The following is a 27,128-nucleotide window of genomic DNA, read 5'->3' on the forward strand; positions in this document are numbered from 1 at the left end:
AGTTCTCACACGTTGTCCTCTTGTCTGTTTACATTCCTCCTTCGGCGAGCGCGTCGATCGCAAGTGACGTCATCCACTCATCGGTCGCAAGTTTCCAAAATCAACACCCGGACGCCTTCATCGCGATATCTGGGGACTTCAACCACACCTCTCTGGCAGCGACACTTCCCATGTTCAAGCTGTATGCCAATGTTAAGGAGGCATACAGCTCCGTGGCCCTTCCACCACTGGGAAGGTCCGACCATAACCTGGTCCATCTGCAGCCCATGTACAAGCCTCTCGTCCAGCGTCAGCCTGTGACTACAAGGACAGTGAGGAGATGGTCACAGGAGGCTGAAGAGGCTCTGCAGGGCTGCTTTGAGGTTACCGACTGGGAGGTGCTTTGTGACTTGCATGGAGAGGACATTGATGATATCACGGACTGTGTAACAGGCTGCATCAACTTTTGTGTAGACAGTATTGTTCCCACAGAGACTGTATGCTGCTTCCACCTTGGGTGACCAGAGACATCATGGCCCTCTTAAATGAGAAGAAGAGAGCCTTCCGGGTCGGGGATAGGGAGGAGATGAAGCGTGTCCAGAGGCTGCTGAAGGAGAAGATCCAACAGGGCAAGGACACCTACAGGAGGGGGCTGGAGCGTAAACTTCAGCAAAACAACCTGAGGGAGGTGTGGAGCGGCATGAAAACAATCACTGGCTACAAGAAGACCGGTAGCCAGTCAGCAGAAGGAGACCAGGTCTGGGCCAACGACTTGAACCTGTTCTTCGATAGATTTGATGAGAGGCCCATTGACCACTCCGCCAGCTCGTCAGCCATCGACACCCCTCAACCCTCCGGCCACGCTGACTCCCCTCCCCCACTATTCCCCCACAACAACACAATACCAGCTATCCTCTCCCTGGCACCACCTCCCTCAACCAATACTGAAACCACTCAGCCCCCACCAGTACCCACCAGCACTCCCAGCCTCCCCCCACACCACACAACACTTCTGTCTCCTCCTCCACACACGGCACACCTTTCTTCACAGCAGAGGAGGTCAGGAAAGAGCTGTGCGGACTCCACCCAGGTAAGGCTGCAGGTCCCGACGGAGTCAGCCCAAGGGTCCTGAAAGCATGCGCAGGCCAGCTGTGTGGAGTCCTGCAGTATATCTTCAACCTGAACCTCAGCTTGGAAAAGGTCCCGGTCCCGGTCATTCCTTCGGCCCCTGGTCAAACCATCACTGGACCCTCTCCAGTTTGCGTATCAGCCAAAACTGGGAGCAGAGGACGGAGTCATCTTCCTGCTTCACTGTGCCTGTGCCCATCTGGAGAGACCCAGCAGCACTGTGAGAGTCATGTTCTTTGACTTTTCCAGTGCATTCAACACCGTTCGGCCTGCCCTGCTCGGGAGTAAGCTGTCGCTGATGCAGGTAAACTCTCCCCTGGTTTCCTGGATAGTGGACTACCTAACTGGTCGGCAGTTTGTCAGACTGCAGGGATGTGTGTCTGACACTGTGGTGTGCAACACTGGGGCCCCTCAGGGTACGGTCCTAGTTGTGAGGTAAGTTGAAATGTATATTTTGCGTGTTTTATTTTTACTATCGTCGACTTTAAACAAAATTCAACTTTAGTAGTAAACATAGAAGTTACGTTACAATGCTAGCTTGCAGCATGCTAATGCTGCTTCATCGTCAAGGTTTTAGAATAGTTTGAAAAAAAGTTTGTCATATTCAGGGTTTTATTTTCAGCTGGCTAACAGCTAAAAGCATGTTGTGCTTAGGGTTTTGGTAGTTTGGTCTCTTTTTGCATGTTTACCTAGATGGCTATCCTTAGTTTTAGCTTACGTTCAAAAAGTATTTTTAATAGAGCAAGTTACAGCACTTTTTAATCACAAGTAAAACATATATTGAAAGTGACTAAAATGCGTAAAATGCACTCAGACCACTTGATATTTCATGTTTTTTTTTGTCAGTATTGTTGCTATTGTGTAATTGTCATGATATAGACTGAACTACAACATTTGTGTTTTGTATTGACAGCTGTCATTGTTGTTGGATTTGCTTACAACATGTTCCGATGCCAGGTGTGTGGTACAGAATGTACCTCTGTATTGGCACATGAAAATTCATAGGAATATTCCAAACTCAACTTTTAAATGTGTCTTGTCTGACCGCAAAAGGACATACCAAAAATTTGCAGCCTTCAAATCTCATGCTTTCAGACATCATAAAATAGGCCAGCTTGTGCTTAGGTTCAGTTGCAAGTCATTTCTAGGCTTCAAAGCTCTGGCCTTGAAACAAAAGAGAACCTCAAATATGTGCAGCAAGAAGACTTGACTGACCTTCTACCTGTTATTAAGCTCCGGAAGCTGTTGGATGCATTTAAATCAGGTGGTGCAAATGTAACTCAATGTGATATTCAACGCTGGAAATGAACACTGCCCACCATCTAACACTGAAAAATGTTCACAATGTTCAAAGTTCAAAAGTTCCAAGTTTTTTCATTCTACAAGCTACTCTGTCCCGTCACCATCTTAACAGTGATTTACTAATGTGTTCTTTTTCTTTGTTCTAGAGACAGAGATGGTCACTCTAGATCTTCAAATTCTTCCAAGCCCCACACCAGTCTCCAGCCCATCTCCCATCAACCCATCTCCCATCTCCAAAATCCTGTTCACCACTATCAACATCATCATCCTCAACAGCCACTACATCGACAGACATGGCCTACTTGATCAGCACAAGTGACAGATGTAAATCACCAGTATCCAAAACATGGCCAGAAACATGTAAAGTGCCATGGGATCAAATGCCATCAGAAGTCCGTTCAGCCATTGCCAATGGCAAGAGACCAAACCCTGCACAGCGGCGGGAAATGGTGAGAGTGCTGGTGGACGAAAAAAGGAAATGTGAGGCTAAACCCACACGCTCACAGTGTCTCAATGTGTCTAAATATTGTGAGGCAGTATCCCAACATTTTTGGCGATGTTTTGCCGATGGTTCAGTCATGGCTGGCGGTTATACATCACTGCTTATTCAGGTTAAAACCTGCATTGAGAATTTAAACCGTGAATCTGGCTTTTGTACGCCACAGAGCCTCAAAGAGCTCTGGATCAACCTCCACGCGCAAAAGGGGGCCTACTGACACATATGGATGTACCAGATTTCACCCAGAACTCCCACCTGAAGAGACTGATGATACTGTTGAAGAGAAACGTAAACAGTTGGAAGAGATATATATACGGGAAGGTGCAGGTGGAGTTGAAAGAGCAGAGGTTCGTAGTCTCATGGAGAACACATTCTGTCTACAGCGGCCCCATCTAAATGAAATTCCAGCTCCTGCCATTGAGGATATCAGAAGAAAATGGCTCCTGTGCTCTTTTTGAGCTCCTTACGGACCTTAATGTGCAGCGTCTCCTGGAGCTTGCCATAGAAGAATGTGGGAGAGCGATCAGAACATACTTCCGGAAAGAAGAGACCACAGATGGGCTCATCCTTTTGGCAGATGTAAGTTTGTATTGCACTAAATTGTTGCAATCTTAAAAATCATCTATGAAACTAGTATTCTCACAACAGATTTACTATCTGTACCCTACGATCATTTTAAGAAGGCGTCTATATGTGAGGGTATCCAACCAACGTTTGTGACAAGGCTTGCTGCTTTGTTTTCCGTGTACTTCATCTTCAACCTACAGTACCAGGAAAAAGCAACCTGTACACTTGAATTCATTCAAAGGTAGGGCTTATCCATTGTTGTCGATGTCCTCTCTCTCTCTCTCTCTCTCTCTCTGACCATTTCATATATTTGCAGATTTTTTCTATCCAACTTCTAATTTCAGACTACTGTGTTTTACAGGTGCTTCATTGGAATAAACCCAGAAAGAGGGACAAAGTCTGGTCGAGGAAAGATAATCTCCAAGAAGACTGGGAGAGTCGTCCACAAGAAGTCTGTAACAGTCAATCCCCACGTCTCCACTCTGCTGAAGAACTTCATGGACTTTGAGTGGAATTTCTTATAGTGAGGGCTCTCTCCCAGGCAAGATATCAACACAGCCACAGTAACTTTTTTTTAAATGTATTTATTTTATTTAGTCTTGAATGTTACTGTTTATGAAAAAAGACATGCGGTCAATGCTGAGTTAAGCTAAAACTTTTGAGTCACTTTTTGTATAGCGTATTCTTTTTTTTGTTGGTAATTGTTCATGTGTTTCAAATACTGTAGGTATATTTTTCCCCGTGCGATAAAATCAGGGCTCCCTTTGTTTGACACCTCTTTTTCAATTTTTGTGTGATGAGTTTGATGTATACCTTGCCAAAGTGTTCTATAATGTTTGTTGCCTTTTTTCTAATAAATGTTGGCTAATCCTACATTTCCTAAGTCTCTTATTTTCCATAGAATAATTGATTGCTGAATTTTAGTGAACTTGACACGACTACTGCAGTTGTAATAATATTACAACCCTTTACGTTTTTAGTTTACAGCAACTGTACAAAGAACTGGCATCCCTGCTGACAGTAATCTACTGTTAACTCAATAAAGTACAGCACTGTACTGTAATTCATTAGATTTCAGTATTGCAGTAACATACTGTTATGTTGATTACAGTATGAGAACTGTAAATTTATAGTAAAGAGCTGGCAACACAGCTGCACAACACAAATTTACAGGACAGATAAGGTACAACTAAACAAACAGAAATTATACTGAAAATACTAATATCAAAACCAAAAGACACGTCTGTCTTGCCTGTCCCTGTCCCCCCATTTCCTGTTTGACAGCAGAAAATGCTGCCTCAAACTCCAGCACTCCCTTTGAGCAGACGACTCGGCAGTAGCAGCAGCGTGTGAAGAACAAAGTAAAAGGCGTGCACTCAAATTGGAAAAGTCAGGGAGTGCCCGTTTCTCTGCATGGCTGTCATAATTTAACTGATTTGCTCTCTCTCCTCCAATTAATATCTTCTACAAAGCAACATCGTAATATTTAAATGTACTTTGTAGCAATTCAATGTATGGATGAGGCCAATTTTCTTGGCCCTTTAGAGTGAGCCAGCTATCAATTGTTGTTAGCTCAGACCATCATTGGCTAATGTGACAGTTAAATGGTTAGAAACAATTAAAAGTGAACTGAGTAATTACATGTAGATATGATGCTTAGTGAAAATTAAGAAAGAAAGACTACTTTTCAAATGCATGCTTTCACTCTCTCTCTCTCTCTCTCTCTCTCTCTCTCTCTCTCTCTCTCTCTCTCTCTCTCTCTCTCTCTCTGTGTTTCTACATATTATATCCCATACTGTCAAATAGATCATGTGATCCTGGGTGTTTAATTCAGTTTTAGCCCTGGTCTCCACTAACCAATCATCATGCTGCTTTAGACCTTTAAATATTGTCAATTCTGCTCTCTGTCCAGCTGTCTTAGCAAATCATTAAAACCATGTCATGATCCTGTGTCAGTTGTGTTCATATCCTGTTGATCGTTGTTTGTCTCCCGTTATGTTTCCTTTTGCTTTACTTCCTGCTTTCCTGTCTTGTTACCTGATTGTTTCCACCTGTGTGATTGTCCTCACCTGTTCGCCGTTGTCATCAACCCTGTGTGTATTTAGTCAAGGGTACTTTCCCTCACTTGTCTTGATGGTTCCCTGGTTGTGTCCTGCTCCTGGCGAAAGGACACATCACTAGTATAAACGCTAGTTAAAAACTAAGGAGTCAACTACTGATATTCTTTGGTTTCTCATGTTTTGTTTAATGTTTAACATTTTGAGACCACAACAACCCTGTTTGTTAGTCCATTCATTATTTTTAAAAAGGCTAGTTGTCCTTTTCCTTAAAAAGACAAATATAAAGCTTAATTTCAAGGAGTACTGTACATTAGGAGTACTAAACTAAACTTATTGGGAACAAGCCTACTCAAGTTTAAAAACACCACTGGCCTGCAATTATGTTCAATACTGCTTTATTTCACTGTTGCTGCATATCTTTGTAAACAAAAACCTATATTATGTACAGTATACCTAAGAATTGCTTATTTTAATGGCCAACTGGCAGATGCTGACAGAAACGCAGAGCTACAAAAACTTTTTAATACAGTTGTATTCGCCTGTTATGTTTTTTGGCGAACACACCCACAAAATCCTCCAGATTTATGGCCCAAGCCCTTCTTGACTCTATGCTTAACGCCCCCAAATTGCTCTCCTTTCTTCTTAAAATAGAGATGTCTGTGGAATTTCTTTTCATTGTCGGCAAAATTCACAAAACGCATCACAATGACTAATCATATAGCTAATGAGCTATTAGCAACATAACTTTCAAAATACACAGGACTATAAACATTTACTTTGTTTTAAAAGCGAGCATGAGCTAAAAGTTCAGGTTTTGCTGTTTGTGATTCACTGGCAAGTATGCAATAGAAGAGCCCTTCCCCCTCACCTGCGCAACTGAACACTGTCCTGTGCCACTGTGACTCCGAGACTCTGACTCCGGAGTGTCAGGGATGTAAGGTCAAGTTGCCACAGCCCCTGGTCAGCCGATACCAAGTAATTGGTATCGGTACCGAAAAAAAAGGTCAAAAAAGTAATCGGTATCGTATCGAATCGAATCAAAAAATCTGGTATCGCCCATCACAAGTGTAGTGTTCCTTGTGTCCAGGTTAAGTCTGCTGCTCTCTGCCTGAGCCTATTTTTGGTCCTGTTTTCTGTCAGTAGCCTTGCACCCACCCCCCTTCTCTTTTTGTGTCATTTGCATTTTGTCTAAGTTTGTCTGTTATCTCTTTTCTCTGGATTGTCTTCAGTCACACCGTCTTGTTAAACTTTAGGTTATCCTTGTGTGGCCCTGGTATTGAGTTTTCCACCTCTTTGTGTATTTCGCCCATGGTGACAAACCACTTTGATGGGGTCGAATAACCAAAATACTTTCCTACCATTAATACTGGATATTCAATAACAACAAATCATTTTAATATTGCATCCTCCTCATCATCCTTTCAGTCAGACTGGAACAATGGATGTAACAATGGATGTAACTACTGTTCCCACTGTATCCTGCACTGGGTTATTATAATGCTTCACTCAGCAAAGGTAAGGGAGGCCTTGCATCAGCCATTTAATCCATTTATAAATTAAACATGAAGCTTTGCAGAATTATTATTTACTAACGGGAAACCAACTCCGGCATAATTAATCTTTTGAAGGTGCCAATACAGTTACAATGCCAACGCAGTTTCCCCACCACGTATCGCCACACAATAAAATACCACTAATTTATTCAGTGGTGAAATTAATGCAAGCCCATATTGCTGATCGCAATTTTATGTGTCTGCTGTCCCAAAGGAGAGCGATGGGGGTTCATAGAGGTAAGGTGATGCAAGAATGATAATGTAAGTTGGAGAAAGCAGCAACAAGGAAGAAGTAGCAGGCAAAGTCAGACATGGGTGGCCCTCTATGAAAGGTTGAGGGCAGAGGGTGATAGAGGTTAAAGAGGCGAGACAGCTACCAGAGGATGTCAGGGCGCATCTAGGGATGTATGGCAGTAAGAAAGAGTATAAAAGCCCACAGAGGGCACATTGTGCTTATTCTCTTAGACAAGGAGGGCTACTCATTTTCCTGGGTAGCAATATGAAAAACCCATATTGTTGTTGAGGGCCAAATTCTATCGTTGCCCTGTAACTCTGTAAACCACTACTTTTTTTTGTTCCATGAAAAATCTGACTTAGAATTACTAACAGTGAGCCCAATCATCCATGTGGCTGTTATGTTGTTTAGCCAGATGCATACTTACCAGTAAGTGTAATATGTTATTACTGATCAGTACACATTCAATTATTCCTTGATGATTGATTCACATACAATGTTTACCGCATACCCGCAAAATAAACGTCTATGCAGCTTTTGAGCATACATTGTCCATAAACTACATTTCCCACAACGCATGTCGATTTTGTGACCCGCGAAGTGACGGCATCCCGCCATTTAAAATGCAGCGTTTCCACATCAGCGTCAGATCAGCGTTTTACGAAGGTGATTTTCCGAGGATGGATTCTCAGATATTTTAGTAAATGATTGTTTCATGTCTGTGAATGGCTTTCTGTGCCTTACGATCTTCTCAAATCGATCTTCTTGATCGATTTGCTTTCCCCAGCTTTCCACAGCAGTATCCAAATCGCTCGTCATTCGAGCTTGGTACTTTTCAGTAAATGCTTCGTGTGTGTTCTGGAAATGTCTTTGAAAATTTTGCCTTTTACTTCTCATTTATTATAATTTCTCTTTCATTTCTCTCCATATAATGAGCACATTATTATTCATTATCATTATTATTTATCTCCTGTATTGTTGTCAGTTGAAGCAAATTGTAACTGTCCAGGCAGAGTTAAACTCTCTGTTCCTCCAAGACTTTTTTTGAGTTATCCACGGATAGTGAGTCAGTTCAGTTCACATTACTACACAGATGTGGAAATGTATGTACATTTGAAATAATTTTTAGATCTTGACAGGTTGTTTTATATATACCTGTTGCGTCAGAACACATTATTGTTTTCATTGCGGATCGAAACAACCAGAAACAGCGTTTGAAGGGGCAGAGCCCAAAGTTGGGACAAAAATCCTGTCCGATGAAAGAGTCCGGCGTGCCATTTAAACACAAGCTGGAGTCATTAGGGAAAAAGAGTGAGACAGCGTGGTGATCGGCATCAGTGAAGAAAAGAAAAAGACAAGAAAAGCACTTGGATCGCAGAGTTGATGCGTTCGGGAAAAGGAAGTGCTCGGCTTGATGTTCGCCTGGAGACACAGATGGTGAGCGTTATTCCTTTGATTCGTTAATCAGCTGACGGACTGGGAGCACACTATTTGTTTGGTGTGCTGAATTTGTTTGGCTGTATTTGATTTGGGGTTAGAAATTTAAATCATGGGGATTTATTAGTTTAATGAAATTAGATGGGATTTATCAGTTGAATTAAATTAAATATTAAATATATTAAGTTAACATATACCTCCTCATCGGAGTGGGAATTATTGATGTCTTGATTTAAATTAATGCATTTGTTTCAACTTAAGTATGTCTTTGTTGTTGTTTATTTAAAGGTTTTCGACCTGCTGCTGCTACTGCTGCTACTTTTGAAAAATAAAGAATTCAAGAGTAAAAAAGCCGAGTTGTCCCTGCGTCCATCAGTGCAAAAAAGGCCGTTTTCATGTTTGGGCAGGACTAAGCACCAAAAAACACCAATAACCTGACAGTTGAAAACCATCGACGTGACAGTGGAGACAGAGGGATAAAAGGTCTGAAGTCAAGGGAGGGATATAGCACCACATCTCTGCAAAATGGCAAGGAAGCTTTTGGTAAAACTGCAAAACGACTAAAGCAAGAAAGGACTTTGGCCAAAACTGCTTTTACCAAACAGGCAAACTTCCTGAGCAGAGGTGCACAACACATGCCGGTGAGTGAGTTGCGATTGGAATTCAAAAAGCTGACCTCCAAGGCAAGAAAGATAAGTGAGACCAATGAGGACTGCGGAGATGGAGGCTGATGCAGCTGGTGGTGGAGAAGCTACACTCGGCAGGCAAGGTATGGGCAGGACGAGATGGAGATTGCCGTCCAAGAAGCCAGGAGAGCCTGTGACCAGCCTGCTGGGATGGCTGTATCAGCTATGAACCGAGATGGCTTCGAGCTACAGCTGACCATTATCCGGAAGTTGTTTCATGATGCAGTGACCAGCTTGGCATTATGGGAGGCATGGATTCCACCTGTGGAGAAAGGCACTCTGGAGGGCGGAGTAAAAGAAGTAAGGACAATTAACAACAGGCTTGATGGAAGAAGAGCTGAGTTCCTTATCGCCCAGAAAGCTGCTGAGGAGGAAAAAGTTTCTAAAACCATGATCAGCCCACCACTAACACTGCAGTCAATAGTAAAGTTGAAACCAATCAGTCTGCCTAAATTTCATGGATGCAGAAGAAATTTTCATTGGTGAAAAGAAGACTGGGAGAGTCTGCAGAGACAAGGAGAACCAAGCGGTTCAGAAGAAGTCAAGAAGATCCAACTGTTGGACAGCGTGGCTGAAAGAGTCTCCAGAGATCTCCGTCTGTCAACATATAACACCGCTGAAGACATGTTTAGAGTAGTGGACAACAGGTTTGGGAACAAGACCACAATCGCCATGGACATTATTGAGGACCTGGAGAGAATTCCTGCTTTGAGGACAAATCAGCCAAGGAAAGTCATTGATCTGATCCAGACTGTCGAGAAAGCCCTGGTTGACCTTACAGAGCTTGGAAACACAGGAGCCATAAAAAATCCACTGATGATTTAATCAATTGAGAACAAGCTACCTTTTGGTTTGAAGAAAGACTGGCTTGTCTTTATGTTCAACCCCAGCAACAACGTCACTCCAGATAACCACTTTGACAACCTCCTTAAATTTCTAACGACACAAGAGGTTATTCCGGAAACATTGGAGAAGCTTGGAGCAACTGACAGACCAGTAACAGAAAGGAGAGATGAAAGAAAATATGCTTCCACACAGTCCACAAGGAAAGAGGAAGGATGTGTTGTCTGTGGAGATGAAAGACATAAGGACAAGCTCTTCTTCTGCAAGCGGTTCAAGGAATTGAAGCCTGGAGAAAAGTCTGATGCTATGAGGAAGCTTGGAGTGTGTAGGAAGTGTCTGGGATGTCAGGTGAAGGAGATGAATGCAAAAACACGTACTTTTGCAGGAATACACAATGTAAGAAGGGGATCCAATCTCACTTCCTAACAACAGGAGTGGAGTTGTGGTAACCTTCTTGAGGACAGAGAAACAACTCAGGAAGGAAATGGAGTGGGAGGCCACTTACCGCTGTCAAATCCACAAGATGGTGAAAAGGGAAGTGGCGAAGCTGGGCTGGCTGGAAGGGACCAGTGTGGTACGTGAGTCACCTCGTAGCACCAAATCCCCATTCAGTAACAACACCTGTGCGTCTTGTATGGAACAGCAGCCAGAGATTTAAAGGGACCAGTATGACTGATCTTCTGCTGAAAAGGTCCTGACGTCCTCAATCCAATATGGGCAGTTTTACTCAGGTTCAGGAGAGGAGTGTATGCAGCCCTTGGTGGCATAAAAAAAATGTATCACTCTGTGTGGTTGGAAGACCGGGAAATGCACCTCCATAGGTTTCTTTGGAAAGACACACAAGAGGAAGAAATTCAAGACTACGCGATCACCAGAGTCAACATTGGTGATTGACCAGCAGGATGCATTGCCCAATTGGCGATGAGAGAAACAGCAAGACTTCCTATGTTTACCAACCTGAAGGAGGAGCGTAGAATTCTGGAAGAGATAGCTATGTAGATGATATTCTGACATCTCACAATGACCTGGAAAAGGTGGAAGAGAACATCAGAAAAGTAGAAGAAATCCTAGAAGCTGGTGGGTTTATCCTCAAGCCATTGATCCGATCAGGTCAAAGTGGGAGGCGAGAGGATATAGCAGAGAAGCTTGAAGCATCTACAGGCACAGTCTTCATACTTCCAAATCAGATAAAGGAAGGAGAAAATAAAGCCCTGGGAGTTGGATACCTTGTTGAGGAAGGCAAGCTGCACGCAATGACCTCAATCAACTTCTCAAGGAAGAAGAAAAAGATGAGGGTGGGTCAAAACCTACTTCGAGAGGAAATTGAAGAAAAAACTCCAAACCCGCTGACAAGGCTAGAGCTGCTGAGCCAGGTAGCTGGCCTTTATGACCCAATAGGCCTCATCACACCTGCAAAGCAGAAAGGTGCCATACTTGTGAGAAAAGCGTTTCAAGAAACTGGAAGCAGAGTTTCTGGCCCGAGAAACTTGGGACATGCCACTCTCTGAAGGGCTCAGAGAAGAAGCCGTCCGACTGTTTGTGGAGTACGTGCATCTTAGCCAAATTACCTTCCATAGAGGTCTCACACCAGCTAATCGGACCAGTAAGCCCAGGGGAATAACATTCTCTGATGGAAGTGACAAGAGCTATGGAGCCGTGGCATACCTCAGGTGGGAGATGACGCAAGGCATCCAAGTTAGGTTGGTGGAGTCCAAAGCAAAGCTAACACCACTAGATCAAAAAGGAGAACCAGTCAAAGCCGAACTTTGTGGCTCAGTGTTTGCAGTGAGACTGAGAAGATACATTGAAAAGCACAGTCGGATGGAGATAGAGAAATGGATCCACCTTCTAGATAGCCAAACTGTGTTGGAAGTTATTCAACATGACAGTTATGGTTACCAGAGCTTTTCCTATGTTTAAAAGCTCACATCTGCTGTATTTTATGGTTGCATGAATGAACCGTGCATTTATAATATAAAAAAACAGTAAGTATTTTAAGTTACGTTGCTGTTGGGAGAGCAAAACAAACACGTCTGCCACAGCGGGCCAAGGCTGGTTGTGTTGAAGACTGGTGGTGGATCCCAGGAGATTTCAACATTGCAGACACCATAACAAGAGGGGCAAGTCCGGAGGATCTGAGTGGAGATTCATTGTGGCAGAACAGACCAGAGTTTCTAAAGCAACCAATGGAGGAGTGGCCAAAGAAGTCGGCCCAAGAAGTTGCTGCACATGCAAGGATAGGCATAGAGAAACTCCACAGGAAATCCTTCTCTGCAGCACTTACCAGGGCCCAGGCAAAGCAAAACCAGACAGCCTTTCTGCAAGACAAACCAAATGTTGAAGAACCCAATCCGGAGGACACCAGCTGGCTTTGCAGTTAATAAACTTGTCAGCCAGAAGAAGTTCAGCAGTATAACAAGGATCATCCAGGTTATTGCATGGGTATGGAGAGCTGGACGGTGGATTTATTTGGATCTTATTTGGAAGTTAAGGATGAAGTGAGGGGAAAAAGTAAAGCTCAAGGTATGGGGAATTGTCTTAAATTGTATGGCATCAAGAATCAGAATCAGAATTCCTTTATTTGTCCCACAACGGGGAAATTTACAGTGTTACAGCAGCAAGGGGGATAGTGCAGACAAAGAGAAATAAGTTCCATAAAAAATAAAATAACAATACAATAAGCAAACACTCAGTTTGAAATGTATAAAGTGCACATGTGCAGTGTTATTGTACAACAATGTTTTTAACAGTCCAGCTGGGAGTGGAGAGGGCTGCCGGTGACTGCGGTGTTGTAGAGCCTGACCGCCGCAGGAAGAAAGGACCTGCGGTATCTTTCTGTGTGACAGCGCGGGTGAATCAGCCTGTCACTGAATGAGCTGCCCAGAGCTGACAAGGTGTGCTGGAGGGGGTGGGACAGGTTGTCCAAAAGTGATAACAGCTTAGTAGTCATTCTCCTGTCTGCCACCACCTCCACAGTGTCCAGAGGGCAGCCCAACACAGAGCTGGCCTTCCTCACCAGTCTATCCAGTCTCTTCCTGTCAGCGGCCGAGATGCTACAGCCCCAGCTGACCACTCCATAGAAAATGGCTGATGCCACTACAGAGTCAAAGAAGGTCTTCAGAAGTGCCCCCTGCACTCCAAAAGACCTTAGTCTCCTAAGTAGATACAGTCTGCTCTGTCCTTTCTTATAAAGTGCACCAGCAGTATCTGAGCAGTCCAGTTTATTGTTCAAGTGAACACCCAGGTATTTATAAGATATCACGATCTCAATGTCCTTTCCCTGGATGTTCACTGGTGTGGGGGGAGAGTGTTTGTGCTTTCTGAAATCCACCACCAGCTCCTTGGTCTTCCCTGCATTGAAGTGGAGGTGGTTCATCTGGAACTAGACAGCAAAATCCTGGGTCAGTTCTCTGTACTCCCTGTCGTCCCCATCAATGATGAGGCCGACAATTGCAGAGTTGTCGGAGAACTTTTGCAGGTAGCAGTGTGTTGAATTGTAGGTGAAGTCTGCAGTGTAGAGGGTGAAGAGAAACGGGGCAAGAACCGTTCCCTGGGGGGCCCCCGTGCTGCAGGCTACTTTGTCCGACCTACACTCCCGGGTCCTCACGTACTGTGGACGTTTGGTGAGGTAATCCAAAATCCAGGACGTGAGAAGATGGTCCACCCCCGAGCATTCCAGCTTGTCCCCCAGAAACATGGGCTGGATGGTTTTGAAGGCACTGGAGAAATCAAAAAACGTGATTCTCACAGTGCTCCCAGCCTTTTCCAGGTGAGAGAGGGATCTCTGCATTAGGTAGATGACAGCGTCATCCACCCCAATGCCAGGCTGGTAGGCAAACTGTAGCGGGTCCATTGATGGTGCCACCAGGGGCCGGAGATGTACAAGGACCAGCCTCTCCAGGGTCTTCATCAGCTGCGATGTCAGCGCCACCGGCCTGTAGCTGTTGATGTCCTTGGGGTGTGGGGTCTTTGGTACTGGTACCACACAAGATGTTTTCCACAGCTGTGGTACCCTCCCTTGCTTCAGGCTCAGGTTGAAGATATACTCAACTATCCCACACAGCTGATCAGTGCAGGATTTGAGGAGCCTTGAGCTGATGCCATCTGGACCCGCAGCCTTTCTCACCTTACACCTTTTAAGTTCCATCCTCACCTGGTTTGTTGTGAAGGACAGAGTACGGCAGGGGGGTTGGGTGCTGAAGGTGTCTGGTGCGGGGGTGGGGCAGACAACAGGAGACACAGTGGTTGTGTAGAGTAGCCGCAAGCTGGGGGATGAGTTGGGTGGCGATGTAGAGCCATCTCCAGCCATTAGGGAGGGTGAGGGAAGCAGCAGGGGGGGACAGGACTGAGGGGGAGGGGCACATGATTGATCAAATCTGTTACAAAAGACGTTCAAATCATTTACCCACTTTAGGTCTCCCTTGGACTGGGAGTCCGGTTCCTTGTGCCCTGAGATGGTTTTCGGGCCTCTCCAGACACTGCTGACATCCCTCTGAAGCAGCTGTTCCTCCATCCTCTTCCTGTAGCTGTTCTTCCCTTCCATGATCTTCCACCTCAGCTTCCTCCGTACAATCCTAAGGTCCTCCCTGTTGCCTGACCTGAAGGCCCTCTTTTTGTCCTTGAGATGAATTTTTATGTCAGATGTAATCCAGGGTTTGTTGTTAGGAAAGCACCGTACAGTCCTGGTGGGTACGACGCTTTCCACACAGAAGTTTATATAATCTGTGATGCAGTCGGCGAGGCAGTCAATGTCCTCCCCGTGGGGGTCCGTGAGCACATCCCACGCAGTGGTGTCGAAGCAGTCCATCAGAGCCTCCTCAGACTCAATGGCCCATCTCTTCACAGTGCGTGTGGCAACTGGCTGTCTACAAACAAGGGGTTTGTATACAGGCAGGAGGTGCACCAGGTTGTGGTGCCGAACCCTCAATTGCTCCCCCCTCTGCGAAGGGTGGTAATGTAATGTAAGTCGCTTTGGATAAAAGCGTCTGCCAAATGATCGTGATGTAATGTAATCTACTGGGGGGAGAGGTGATGAGCTGTATGCATCCTTGGTGTTGGCATACAGTAAGTCCAGTGTTTTATTGTCTCTGGTAGAGCATGTGACATACTGGGTGTGTGGGCAGGGTGGTGGAAAGAGAGGCATGATTAAAGTCTCCAGAGATCAGAAAGAGGGCATTCGGGGACTGTGTCTGCAGCCTGCTCATGGAGGAGTTGATGACATCACAGGCTGCTTCGGCGCTAGCAGAGGGGGGAATGTACGCTGCTATCGCTATAACGTGAGAATTCCCTCGGCAGATAGTACGGCCTCATGCTAACGGCTAGTAGCTCAATGTCCTTTCCACAGAGCTGCTCTTTAATGGTGATGTGCCCAGGATTACACCATCTATCGTTCACAAACACAGCCAGCCCTGCTCCTTTTCTCTTACCGCTCTCCTTCGTCCTGTCCGCCCGCAGCAGATGAAAACCGTCCAGTGTGGCATTCGTGTCCGGGGTTAGCACGGTTAGCCAGGTCTCCGTGAATAGCATGATGCTACACTCCCGATATTTCCTCTGGTGCCGGATCAGCGCCGCTAGCTTGTCCATCTTATTGGGAATAGATCGTACATTCCCCATAATGATGGATGGAAAAACAGGTCCAAAACGTCTCTTCCTAGCCCGCCTCAAAGCCCTGGCACGGCGTCCTCTTCTCATCCTCCTCAGTTCACGGGGAACATCGGGTCTCTCGCCGGTTAGCACCTCCAAGCTACGGGATGCTAACAGCTGGTCCCTGGTGTAAACAATGCAGCGTTGGTTGCACGCCGAGTCCCCGAAAATAGTTGCAAACAGAAAAAGTATAAACACCAGTGCAAACACAACGGTGTTGGCGTGCATGGATGCCCAAGTACGTTATTATATAAGAAAATATAGAGAAGAAAACTCAGCGGTGAGTAAGAGCTGCTCTAACAGGCTGCCACTCGTGCGGCGCCAGATCAAATCATCCTGCAGCTGCTGCTGCACAGACATTGCTAGTGACCGGTCAACTGAAGGATTCTTATTGGCGTATAAAAGATTCACAGCATTGAGAGGGCATCCAAGGAAACTATGGTCAGAGCCTGGAAGAAACTTTGTAGTAGTTTCAAGTTTCTTGTCATTTACACAGAAAAACCCAGGGTAATACTGTACATTGAAATTCTTTATGACGAGACATCAGCAGCAGCATATAGAGAATGAAATTGAAATTGATATTGAAAATGGAAGCAGAAAGCAGACCAGACGGAATAAAAATATATAGGCGTCTACCAGATGAAAGGAGGGTAAAGAGTCCATGTGAGGGGTGGCTGGTTTCCTCACCCAGTTGTTATTTTACATGCATCACTTATACACGGGTACACATCAATGCAGACACCCACACAGTCCGTATACAAGTAGATGATGGGGGAGAGATGCAGAGTGAGGAGGGCTGCCCCTTGCAGGCGCCCAGGAGCAATTTGGGCTTTAGGTGCCTTGCTCAAGGGCTCACCTCGGCAGTGGTCCAGGAGATGTGCTGGCATCCCTCCAGCTACTAGCCATCTTCCATAGTTTTGGTCTTCGTGGGATTCAAACCAGGTGTCTCATCAGGCGAAATGAAATGGAAACGTTTTAAAAACACCGCGCTAGATGCCGCGAGGAACACTGGGATGTGGTGCGAAATTGTCACGTCTATGAACACTGAACTCAAAAGAAAAAGGAAGAGGAAACAGAAACTGTTGTCTGTGGCTTTTTTGTCATTGAGTGGAATGCAGTCAGCTTGAAAAGAAATCCATGTAGAAAGCAGTCCTTTTTTTTAAGTTGGGGATATGGCACAAAACAAAACAGACCAGAAAAAGTGTGGACAACTTGACAATAACCAATATTTGTATACTCCTTACGCACAGCCTTTCAACAACAACATTAACAACACATACAATTATATAAATTTTTCTTTTTTTATGCATTTCGATGTTTTCCTTTTTTGACCATGACAATGTCTCTTTCTCTCTCTATACAGTATATATGTATTGTGACATCAGAAAAGGCTCTTTCTCAGATGACAGGGTCAGACCATGCAAGGATGTCCAAGAAATGCAATAAAGAAGGTTTTAACCCAAAAAAAAGGCTTTTAAATCCTATGCTGGGTCATCCAAAAGGTTTAACAAAAAGCATCCTTGTTCAAAAAGGCAAAATCACAAGTCTCTTCAAAAACATCAAAAGTATCAACTAAAAGTAACAAGGTTTTAACCCCATCAGACCCGTCTGTAGCTCTGGCCTAGGATCACTCTTTTCACCATTGTGTTCTCTGATCACTCTCTCCTAGCTCTTTCACCGTCGCTGTCTGTCTTTATGAAGTCTTGGTGATTACTAATTACTAACGATTGCTAATCGTCTCTCCTGCCTTGGAAAACAGCCTCTCTGCTGGAACAGAAGTTGCAACAGTTCGAGGGATCTCTTTGCCACTTTGCTCAACAGTGGGATGCACTTTCTTTCTTTTTTTTTCATTATATTTTCTTTAATTCTCTTTCTCTCTCATTTGTTTTCCACCAATGCAAAGGGTCCTCAATCCTTGGGATGATTTTTTTGTTCCATATATCTGCGCATTTCAATGTGCGATTGCTCTGAAAAGCCAATACACGAGTGTCGAACTCCTGCCATAATCCTCCCTGGGAAGTTGAAGCAGTAGCAGAGGCATCACTGATCTCACTCTCACCCGTACTGCAGCCCAGAGCTTGCATCTCGCTGTAATCCTTGTTTTGATCATTTCCACATTTCTGGTGTCGGAGAAGACAATGTCCCTGAAGCCCACGTCCAAAAAGGTGCTTGCTGTGAGTAAGTGGTTGTGCTCAATGTTAAGAAAGCACTGCTTGCATTGCGCTGCAAGCTGTGAATTCAAAGCATTATCCTTCTGCCCTGCAGGACGTTGAAGAAGACAGATCAATGGTATGACTTTGGAAATTGTTACGTTCTGCTCTGCCGAAACCTCCTTAGTGGCTTCTTCAAATGGCTTTAGTAAATCAATGACCTGACTAATGTGGGACCACTCTTCTTCATCAAGGCACAAGCTGTTTCTCTCAAGAAGACAAAGTGCAGTTGTGACAGCTTGTTTCTGTTCATACAGTCTCTCCAGCATGTACAGCACTGAATTCCACCGTGTATCCACTGACTTTATAAGTCTGTGCTGTGGCAACTGCAACTGACTTTGTACGTCTTTTAGTTTGTCAGTTGCTTTGGTGCTGTGGTGGAAGAACCGAACAATAGCACCACATTGTCCAAGATAGATTCACTACTTGCATCTGCCTTTATAGAGTCCTTTACTGTAAGGTTGAGTGTGTGTGCAAAACATGGAATATGTTTCCAGCATGTTTTCTACACAGCAGACACCATATTAGCACCATTTCCTGTAATTACTGCTTAGACTTTACTGGTAATGCCCCAGTCATTGGTTATTTTTAAGAGGAGTTCAGAAATATTGTCTGCTGTGTGCTGTATAGCTACATGTATTGTTGCAAGATTGCAAGACTGCATCTGCCAGTCCTTGTCAATAAAGTGTCCCATCACAGTCAAATATGATGCAGTTGTTCCTGCAGTCCACATATCACTAGTTAAAACTAGGCTGGTTACTGAGTCTATGGAGTCTTTTAACTTTTTTTGTACTTCATCGTATAACTTGGAAATTGCACCTGTCATCAGGGAATTCCTGCTTGGGATTTGGTACTGGGGATCCACCACCTTCATGAAATGAAGGAAACCTGGATCCTCAACCATTGAAACGGGTTGCAAGTCTTTCTCAATCATCTGGGCTAGGCTCCTTGCGATGTCACGTGCTCGATTGGAGTCACCTGAAAATGACACTGAATCATGATTTATCTGTATTTCGGGACAGTCACAACAGGGGCAGCAGTGGTTCAGTCCATAGGGGATTCAGCTTGGGAACCGGAGGGTCGCCGGTTCGAGTCCCGTATGGACCAAGAAAGTGGACTGACAGCTGGAGAGTTGCCAGTTTGCCTCCAGGGCACTGCCGAGGTGCTCTTGAGCAAGGCACCGAACCCCTAACACTGCTCCACGGGCGCCGTATAATGGCTGCCCTGCACCCCCTCTGTGTTGCATGTGTTTGTGTGTGTGTGATATGAGGGGGTGCAAGATAAATTTCAATTGCATGCGATTTGCTGTGAATTGCATGCAAAATGACGATAAATAAAGTATCTTAAATCTGAAATCTTAAAAAACACATTGCCCATACCTGAGTACCCTTTGCCTTTGTTGAAACTTTCCAGAAGAGATCTATGTCTGGGTGCAGATGCTGCAGATGATGCCGTCTACTCCATTTCTTTTCTTTTTGTGTCGTGAGCCTCGGGGTGTGCAATCTTGAGGTGTTTAAACAAATTGCTTGTGTTGCTGCTGTGCTGAACGCTCTAATCCCATATGTTGCACCTTGCTGTTGTTTTTTCCGTCGGCGGGGTGGGTCCACACCGCACTTCTTTTTTGCTCGGGCAAGGATCTTCCTCTCCCCAGGAAGCATTGTTCGGCTCAGGTAAATAATTGGGTATTCCTCACCTCCATGGTTCTGGGAGAGCATTGCGCCCAGCCCCATTTCTGAGGCATCGGTCTGGACAATAAAGTTCTTACCGAAGTCCGGGCCATCAGAACCGGTCTGGAAAACAGCGCCCATTTGAGGTTGTTGAATGCCTCCTCTGCTTCCCGAATTCCATTTCACCATCCTGGCCTGGATTTAACTCTCTGGGCTGTCCTGGGCGGTTGTAGGAGGTTTGCTGTTGGCGTTGAGCTGTTTCCATGTGTTCCCGTATGATGGGATAGATGGCCCTCATTCTGTCCCGCATGGCCTCCACATGCTCAATCAGAGTATGATGGAGACAGGGCTGTGTTGTACCCCTGAAATGGGGAGAAATAATCACAAAGTGATTGCGAGTGGTGTTTCCTCATTGAGAGATTTACTAGAATGAATTCAAGAGTGTACAGTACATTCAACACTGACAGTAACATTTCTTACACCATATTAACATTCAACATAATCCATAACAGTACATTAAGTCAACTGTAACATAGCATGACCGTACTATAAGTCAACTGTAGCATAACTATCATTGACATGCTATGCTGGGGCATAACCCTGGTTATAACCCACTATTTCAATACCCATAACAACTTTCATTTACCCATAACACATCGCCATAGTTACATGGGGAACTATCAAATAATACATGAGAATTTGGCAAGAGTAATATAGACACTTCTTAAAACTCATTTACCAAAATACACACACAATGGCGACGCCTGCGTTTTCGCTAGACTAACGTGACATGAGCGATTTCCACCCGGACATTGTAAAGCATCACAAAACGTAGCCTAATGTTTCCTACTAGATAGTTGTTTACAACAAAAACTCGTTCTCAACATTTGTTACAAACACTTCACATTTGGAACTAGCGAAATTATCACAGGATTACCTGAAATGGGAGGAAATAAGTGTATAGGAGTGGTGTTTCCCTATTGAGAGATTTACTGGAATAAGGAAAACACAGCGCTCTCCGCTAAACTAGTGGGCGGAGACAAAAGCGATCGGTCTACAACTCATAGATCAAGGATAATCAAGGCAAGAAAAGTAGGTGATATAGTAATGATGACATTATCAGAAATATGATATGAGCTGAATCTCGAAGGCATTAAGGCATCATTTAACATGAATGCTTTTGCAAATCTTTTAACACAGTTTTAATCTTCCGTTGAAAATATCAGGAACCAAAAAAACAACTGTTTGCATTTCTAACATGTAACAGCTGCTCCTTCCAGGCCTCTTTGGCAATATCCAGCAGACCCCTGGTTTTGTGACAATGGAGGAGATCAAAAGGTGAGAACCCAGTGGAAGACAGGGGCACTTCTCTTACTGCAAACATCCTTAGTCCTTAGTAACCCTGGACATGAACGGACTACCTTGGTCGGTCAGGATCTCCTTCGAAATTCCAACCCTGCTGTTCAACAGAAACAATTCTCTACGAATTTGTTTGGATGTGGCCTTTCTGAGTGGGACAGTCTCAAGAAATTGGTTGGCATAATTGAGCATTCTAAGGATGTATTGATCTCCCCGGGCACTTTTAGGAAGGGGGCTGACTATATTGAGAGGGATCCTTTCAAAGGGGGTCTCAATGATGGGTAAGTGTCAGGACCACTTGGCTCAAGTAGAGCTGAAATAAAACAGAGACCACGCTGATTGTAAAAGTAGAACAAGCCTATTTATTAAAGTATCTATAAACAAAGGTAATCAGTAATGGGAAGCCAAACCAAAAGTGTAGTGCATATCAGTAAGTGTAGTGTAAAGCAATAGGGATCAAAATGAGGAGCGAAGCAACCAGCAGAGGGGGACATATCTCCCATCCAGTGCCCCGCCTCTCGTGCTGTATTTGTCTTTTTAACTAAGCTCTCCAAGATCTGGGAAGACTGCAAAGCCTTCCAGTGAGATTGAGAGCACATTATTGCTCTATTCCTGAAAAATTCTTACCACCGAACATAGTCTTTCACATTTGTTGAAAGATGCCCATGGGTTTCCTGACAGAGCTTTGCACTGGAGGTTTAACAGGTAAGTCTTGAGTCTTTGGTGCACGCTTTCTTTCTTTACATGATTTCTCTGCAACATGCTCCAGTCTGGCTCCACAGATTCACTAAGCTCCTCTGAAGGAAAACCAACAATATCCTCCTTTCTATCCAATGTCTGCTCAAAGCTTTACTCTGGCTCTGGCTCTTGGGATAGGTCAGTCAGTCATGCTCTTATCTGATCCACATGTCATTTCATTGAATGACCATTTCGAGCTTGGACAGTGTATGACACTGGGCCTGTACTGCATTCAACAATGGCAGGGATCCACTTGTACCGTGGCTGTAGTTCCTGATGTAGACGTCATCTCCCGGTTGGAAATTTCTCATCTGTGTCCTTTTTGTAGCCTTCCTCCTGTGTTAGCTTTTCTGTTACCATCTCTTATGTTGGGTTGGTTTTGACCCGTGTCTTAAATCAGCTGTAAAATACACTCAAAACAATTAGCTATCATCCAATTTGTTTCTCATCTCTTGGTTACCTTGTTAGGCTTCCTTATCCATGAAAATATTGGTTTTAATATTTTTGGTGTGGGCCTCTGGGCCTTTTTTTTGTCAGTTTACTCCTCGATTTCAATGTAAAAAAATGGTAAAAATAACCTCAAGAGAATCATATAAATAAATAAAAGGTTGTTGTGTTACCTGACTATTACTGAGGGGTATTAGAACACATCTCTTGAATACATTTGTTTTATTTATTTTATCATTTTAATGATGTTGACTAAAGTAACATCTATGGTGTTACGGGTCAATTTTGACCCATAAACATACATGTATATTACTCAAGAAAAAGGCAAAAAAAAAAGTATTTTTTTCAGCAATAGAACTTTAAACTAAACACAAAATGAAAAGCAGAACAGGTTATAAAACAAAGTATAGATTTGCAAGGTCAAACAAACAACCAATCAAGCAAATCAAACCAATAGAAATCAATCACTAGTTCCAAAACTAATAAAAACTAAATCAGACTAAAAGTCTCTGTGTGCAAGAACATGCATGTGTGGCAAAAAGTGACACTTTTAAGAGAGATATTTCTTGCAGTTGAAGCACTATTCATATCTCTTTCTGTCCTTACTGCTTGGGCAGACCTGACACCTCTTTCTTTTAGAATCAGATGGCCTGAGTGGGGTTGTGGGTGTGGCTGTTCTGGTTGGTGGTGCGGCAGGGCTGGCTGAGGAGGATGCTGGTGTGGATGCTCTTTGTGTTGATGATGGCGTGGACGGAATGCTAGACTAAAAATCTAAAAAAAAAGAAAAAGAAAAAAGAAAGAAATAGATCCACTTACAACAAAGAATAACTTAATTAACCTTGTTTTTTAGTGTGAACCAGAAAAGATTTAAAGTGCAAACTATTTTACTATACTATATCAAACATTTTCAACATCAACACATTAACCAACTAATTGAGCCTTTTGATCCTGAAAATAAACTTCAATAAAATTAATAAATACTGCCTCTCTACACTCAGCCAGAATTCACTCAGTGTCTGTGATGTGAACCTCAGTCTCAATGTGGAGTCAGACGTCATGTCAATGAACTGGTCCTCCTCTGCAGAACTGAAACCAGTGTGCAATTACACATTCTGGTACTGAAAACTAGCAATGAAAAAGTAAACGGTAGTTTAACCGTGCATGTTCCCCGGGTCACACGCGCCCCCCTGGCATCTCGCCGCGCCCCCCTATTTGAGAAGCACTGGTCTAGGGGCATCCGTTCCCTTCGCTCAATGTGTGGCTTGACAAGGGAATTTCCCAGCTCCTCAAGAAGCATTCTCCGCTTGTTTTGTTTGGTTGAGTTCCACCCTTGGTGGATGTGGGTCCACAACACTAATGCATTACATGCAGACACATCAAGGATGTTGTAAAACAACCATTGGCCATCTCCTGGTCATTTGCTGGCAAGTGTAGGTGGCAGTCAGCTTGTCCAGGTTGTCCACTCCTCCTTTGTTTTTGTCGAGGATAATTGTGGGCTTTTTGTCACTTCCTGATGACACAGCTGCAGCTCTGTGAAGAGTAGACGAAGAGTTTTCCTTTTGACAATGTGAGACAACAGTGGTGGTGTCTGTAAAGCTGGTAAAAAAAATTGTCACAAGTGATATTGTGACCCTGCAGTCCAGTAGTCATATTGAGGACCACACATTTTGCTTGTTTTTTCTCAGGGATGCCACTCGCAGCTTTGCCTGTGTAAATCTGTAGATTCCAGGCATAGCTGTTTTTTGCATCGCAGGCTGCCCATATTTTTTATGCCGTACTTCCCTAGCTTACTGGGTATGTATTGCCGGAAGGGGCATTTTCCTCGGAAAGGGACAAGACGTTCATCCACTCTGGCCCTGGGTTGAACATCAGTGGAAGGAGCTGCGCCAATCTCTCCCAGACATCCCTGATGGGGGCAAGCTTGTCAGATCTTGCTCTGGTATCTCTGTTGTCAAGTCTGAGGACTCTCGAAATCATTTGTAAGGTCTGAAGTGACATTGTTGCCCAGAAAATATATCTGCCTGTCGATGCGTCCCAGAGACAGGCATCAGTGGCCTCATTGCAGGATCTGTACACTCCAGCAAGAAGTGTCAAAGTGCACAGAACAGAAGACCCAAGCGCAGATTCAGCTAACAAAACTTTAATCAGGCAGGCAAAAGTGTCAAGTGGTGAAGGCAAGAGGCAGCGTCGGGAACAGGAATAGGTCAGGGGCAGGAGATGGGCGGCGAGGTCGGGTTCAGGCGTGGGTCGGTTAAAAAGGGCTAGAGAAACAAACGTAGTTAGTTCAGGCAGAGGTCGGTACACGAGTAGCTCGGGATCACAAGAGGAGTACTGTCACGGGGGATAAGGAACACAGGGAAGCGACGAACGATAACGAACTGACAAAGGGCACACGAGACACAGGTGTATATATACCAGAAAGGGGAGGGGACAACGAGACACAGGTGAACGACATTAGGGGAGGCAGGTAATCACATTGACGGAGAAGCACAGGAGGGTAGGGAGTGAAGACACCTGAAACAGAGACAAGACAGTGAGTTTCAAAAAAAGACATGAAGTGCCACATGAGGTGACAGAATGTGACAGTACCCCCCTCTCAGCGGGCATCTCCAGATGTCCCAGGAATTTCCGGGTACTCCTCCCGGAAGTCCTGGATCAGGGATGGATTGAGGATATTCTGGGACGGAAGCCAGTAACGCTCCTCAGGGCCGTAACCCTCCCAGTCCACCAGATACTGCCAGCCCCGTTCCCGACGACGAGCAGCCAGGATTTTCTTTACTGTGTAGACTGGTTCGCCAGGCCAGGAAAAGCGGGGGCTTGGAGCGCGAAATGCAACTCGCACTGTGTTAGGAATGGGCGACAATCTCTGAAATCACCTGAGAAACGCTCCGGGCGAGCAAGCTGGATCGAGGAAGCGGACAAAGGAAGCGGACAAAGGAAGCGGACAAAGGTAGCGGAGCGGTGTGTACCAGGGCCGGCTAAGGATGTGCCGAAGGCGGTGTTCTGAGATCCCGGACCTGAGAGGTAAGTACATGAAGCTGCTCACCGAAGTTTTGGAACAGGTGCGATTGATCCGTGGTTATTTCCTTAATTTCTCTACTGAGATGTTCGAGGTGGGCCTCAGTCTGAAGACTCCTGTACCGCTGATCCTGGAGAGCGGACAGGAGTGATGCTGAATCTGCTGGATCCATCCTTGGTCAGTTCGTTCTGTCAGAGTGCTTAGAACAGAAGACAACAAATGTAACAAATGTAGTGTAGCGACTGCGTTTCCAAGGATGACAAGTGTTGGTCAAGCTGATGTTTTTGTTAACACTGGAGATAATAGCTTTGCATTGATGACATTAATAAAGTTTGCAATTTCTATTTATTCCTAGTGAGAGCTCTGAGTCTGCATTTCACCAATATTAATAACAATAACAATTTAACAAACAACTGTAACTTATTCCTAGTGAGAGCTCTGAGTCTACATTCTTTTCACAAGTACTTTCAGATCTGGTTGTTGCTCAGTTGTAGCTGATCTGAGATAGTCTGCCAAATGTCTGTCAGTTAGACAGGAACGCTGCTTTGATTTTATTATTCCCATGGCAGAGAAGGAGCTTTCACACACATAAGTAGATCCAAAGCAGGTCAGGATTTTCTGAGCACACAGGATTAATGCAGGGTATGTGAATCTTCAGAACACAGGATATCCAGAATGTCTCAATGCTCTCCTCCTTGTGTCTTTCTTTGAGGATGTTGTTGTGCTGCAGCTCTATGAGTTGTTCCTCAAATGCAGCCCTTTCTACTCCAAATTGCACAGATGTGACTGAGACTTATGTAGCCTGTACGTCACAAGCAAATGGATTCTCTGTGAATGCCAGCACGCGTTCCAAGGACTTAACGTCCGCGAACCGGAAGGAAAACTGCTCTTTCAATTCCGTGAGGTAGACGCAGTAAGGGGTGGGATAATAGGAGAATAAAATTGACTGTTTGTGTCAGGGAGTCCATTGTCACTTTGAGCTCTCCACCTCTCAGCTTGCTGCACAATAGCTCTTGATGCAAAATGCAGTGGTATGAGAAGAAGTCCGGCGTATCAGGATCTTTTCTGAGCAAAGTAATTAATCCTTTCTCCTTTCCTACCATGGAAGGAGCCCCATCAGTAGTCAGAGAAACCAGCTTTTTTAAGTTGATGGTTTTGCCTGGTCCGTGAAAAAAGCTCATCATTGCAGAATAAATGTCCTCTCCCTGTGTTTGCCCTGTTAGCGGTAGCAAAGCCAGCATTTCCTCGGCAAATGTGCACTCTTTGAGAAAGCGCACCCAGACTATAAGCTGCGCGATGTCTGTGCAGTCGGTGGATTCATCCAATGCTAGACTAAAGTACTCGGCACTTTCAATGTTTCTTTCACTTCAATCTTTTAGCAGGGCAGGGTACAGGCAGGGTACATCTGAGATTAATTGACAGTGAGGGGATTGTCAATGAGAGAATTTTCAATTCAACTTTTTTCAGATAGCGCTCAAGACTTTTCGCATAGAGCTGGGGTGTCAAACTCATTTAAGTTCAGGGGCCACATTTAGCCCAATTCAAACTCAAGTGGGCCGGATGAATAGAATCATTGCATTATAACCTATAAATGTGCAAAGAAGTACATAAGTTCATATTGCAAATGTTTACTTTTATTTAACTATCTTTTAACAAAACATATTATGAACAACCTGAAATTTCTTAAATAAAACAAGTCCATAATCAACAAGGCAAGGCAAGGCAAATTTATTTGTATTTCATACACAAGGCAATT

At 44.4% G+C, this 27,128-nt stretch overlaps 1 protein-coding gene across 1 annotated transcript; it reads left to right on the forward strand.

The window, feature by feature from the left end:
• Positions 1-679: 679 nt before the first annotated feature.
• LOC142991424 (uncharacterized) lies at positions 680-4,308 on the forward strand. The gene is made up of 7 exons (XM_076141556.1): positions 680-1,069; positions 1,238-1,327; positions 2,233-2,371; positions 2,686-2,889; positions 3,065-3,353; positions 3,543-3,716; positions 3,837-4,308. The coding sequence occupies exons 1-7, from the start codon at positions 680-682 to the stop codon at positions 3,997-3,999; spliced, it is 1,449 nt and encodes a 482-aa protein (XP_075997671.1). The 3' UTR covers positions 4,000-4,308.
• The last annotated feature ends 22,820 nt before the right edge of the window (positions 4,309-27,128 follow it).

This window comes from Genypterus blacodes, unplaced genomic scaffold (assembly GCF_046128005.1).
Source record: "Genypterus blacodes isolate CSIRO-AG114 ecotype Tasmania unplaced genomic scaffold, CSIRO-AGI_Gbla_v1 ptg000019l_1, whole genome shotgun sequence".
NCBI lineage: Eukaryota > Metazoa > Chordata > Actinopteri > Ophidiiformes > Ophidiidae > Genypterus > Genypterus blacodes.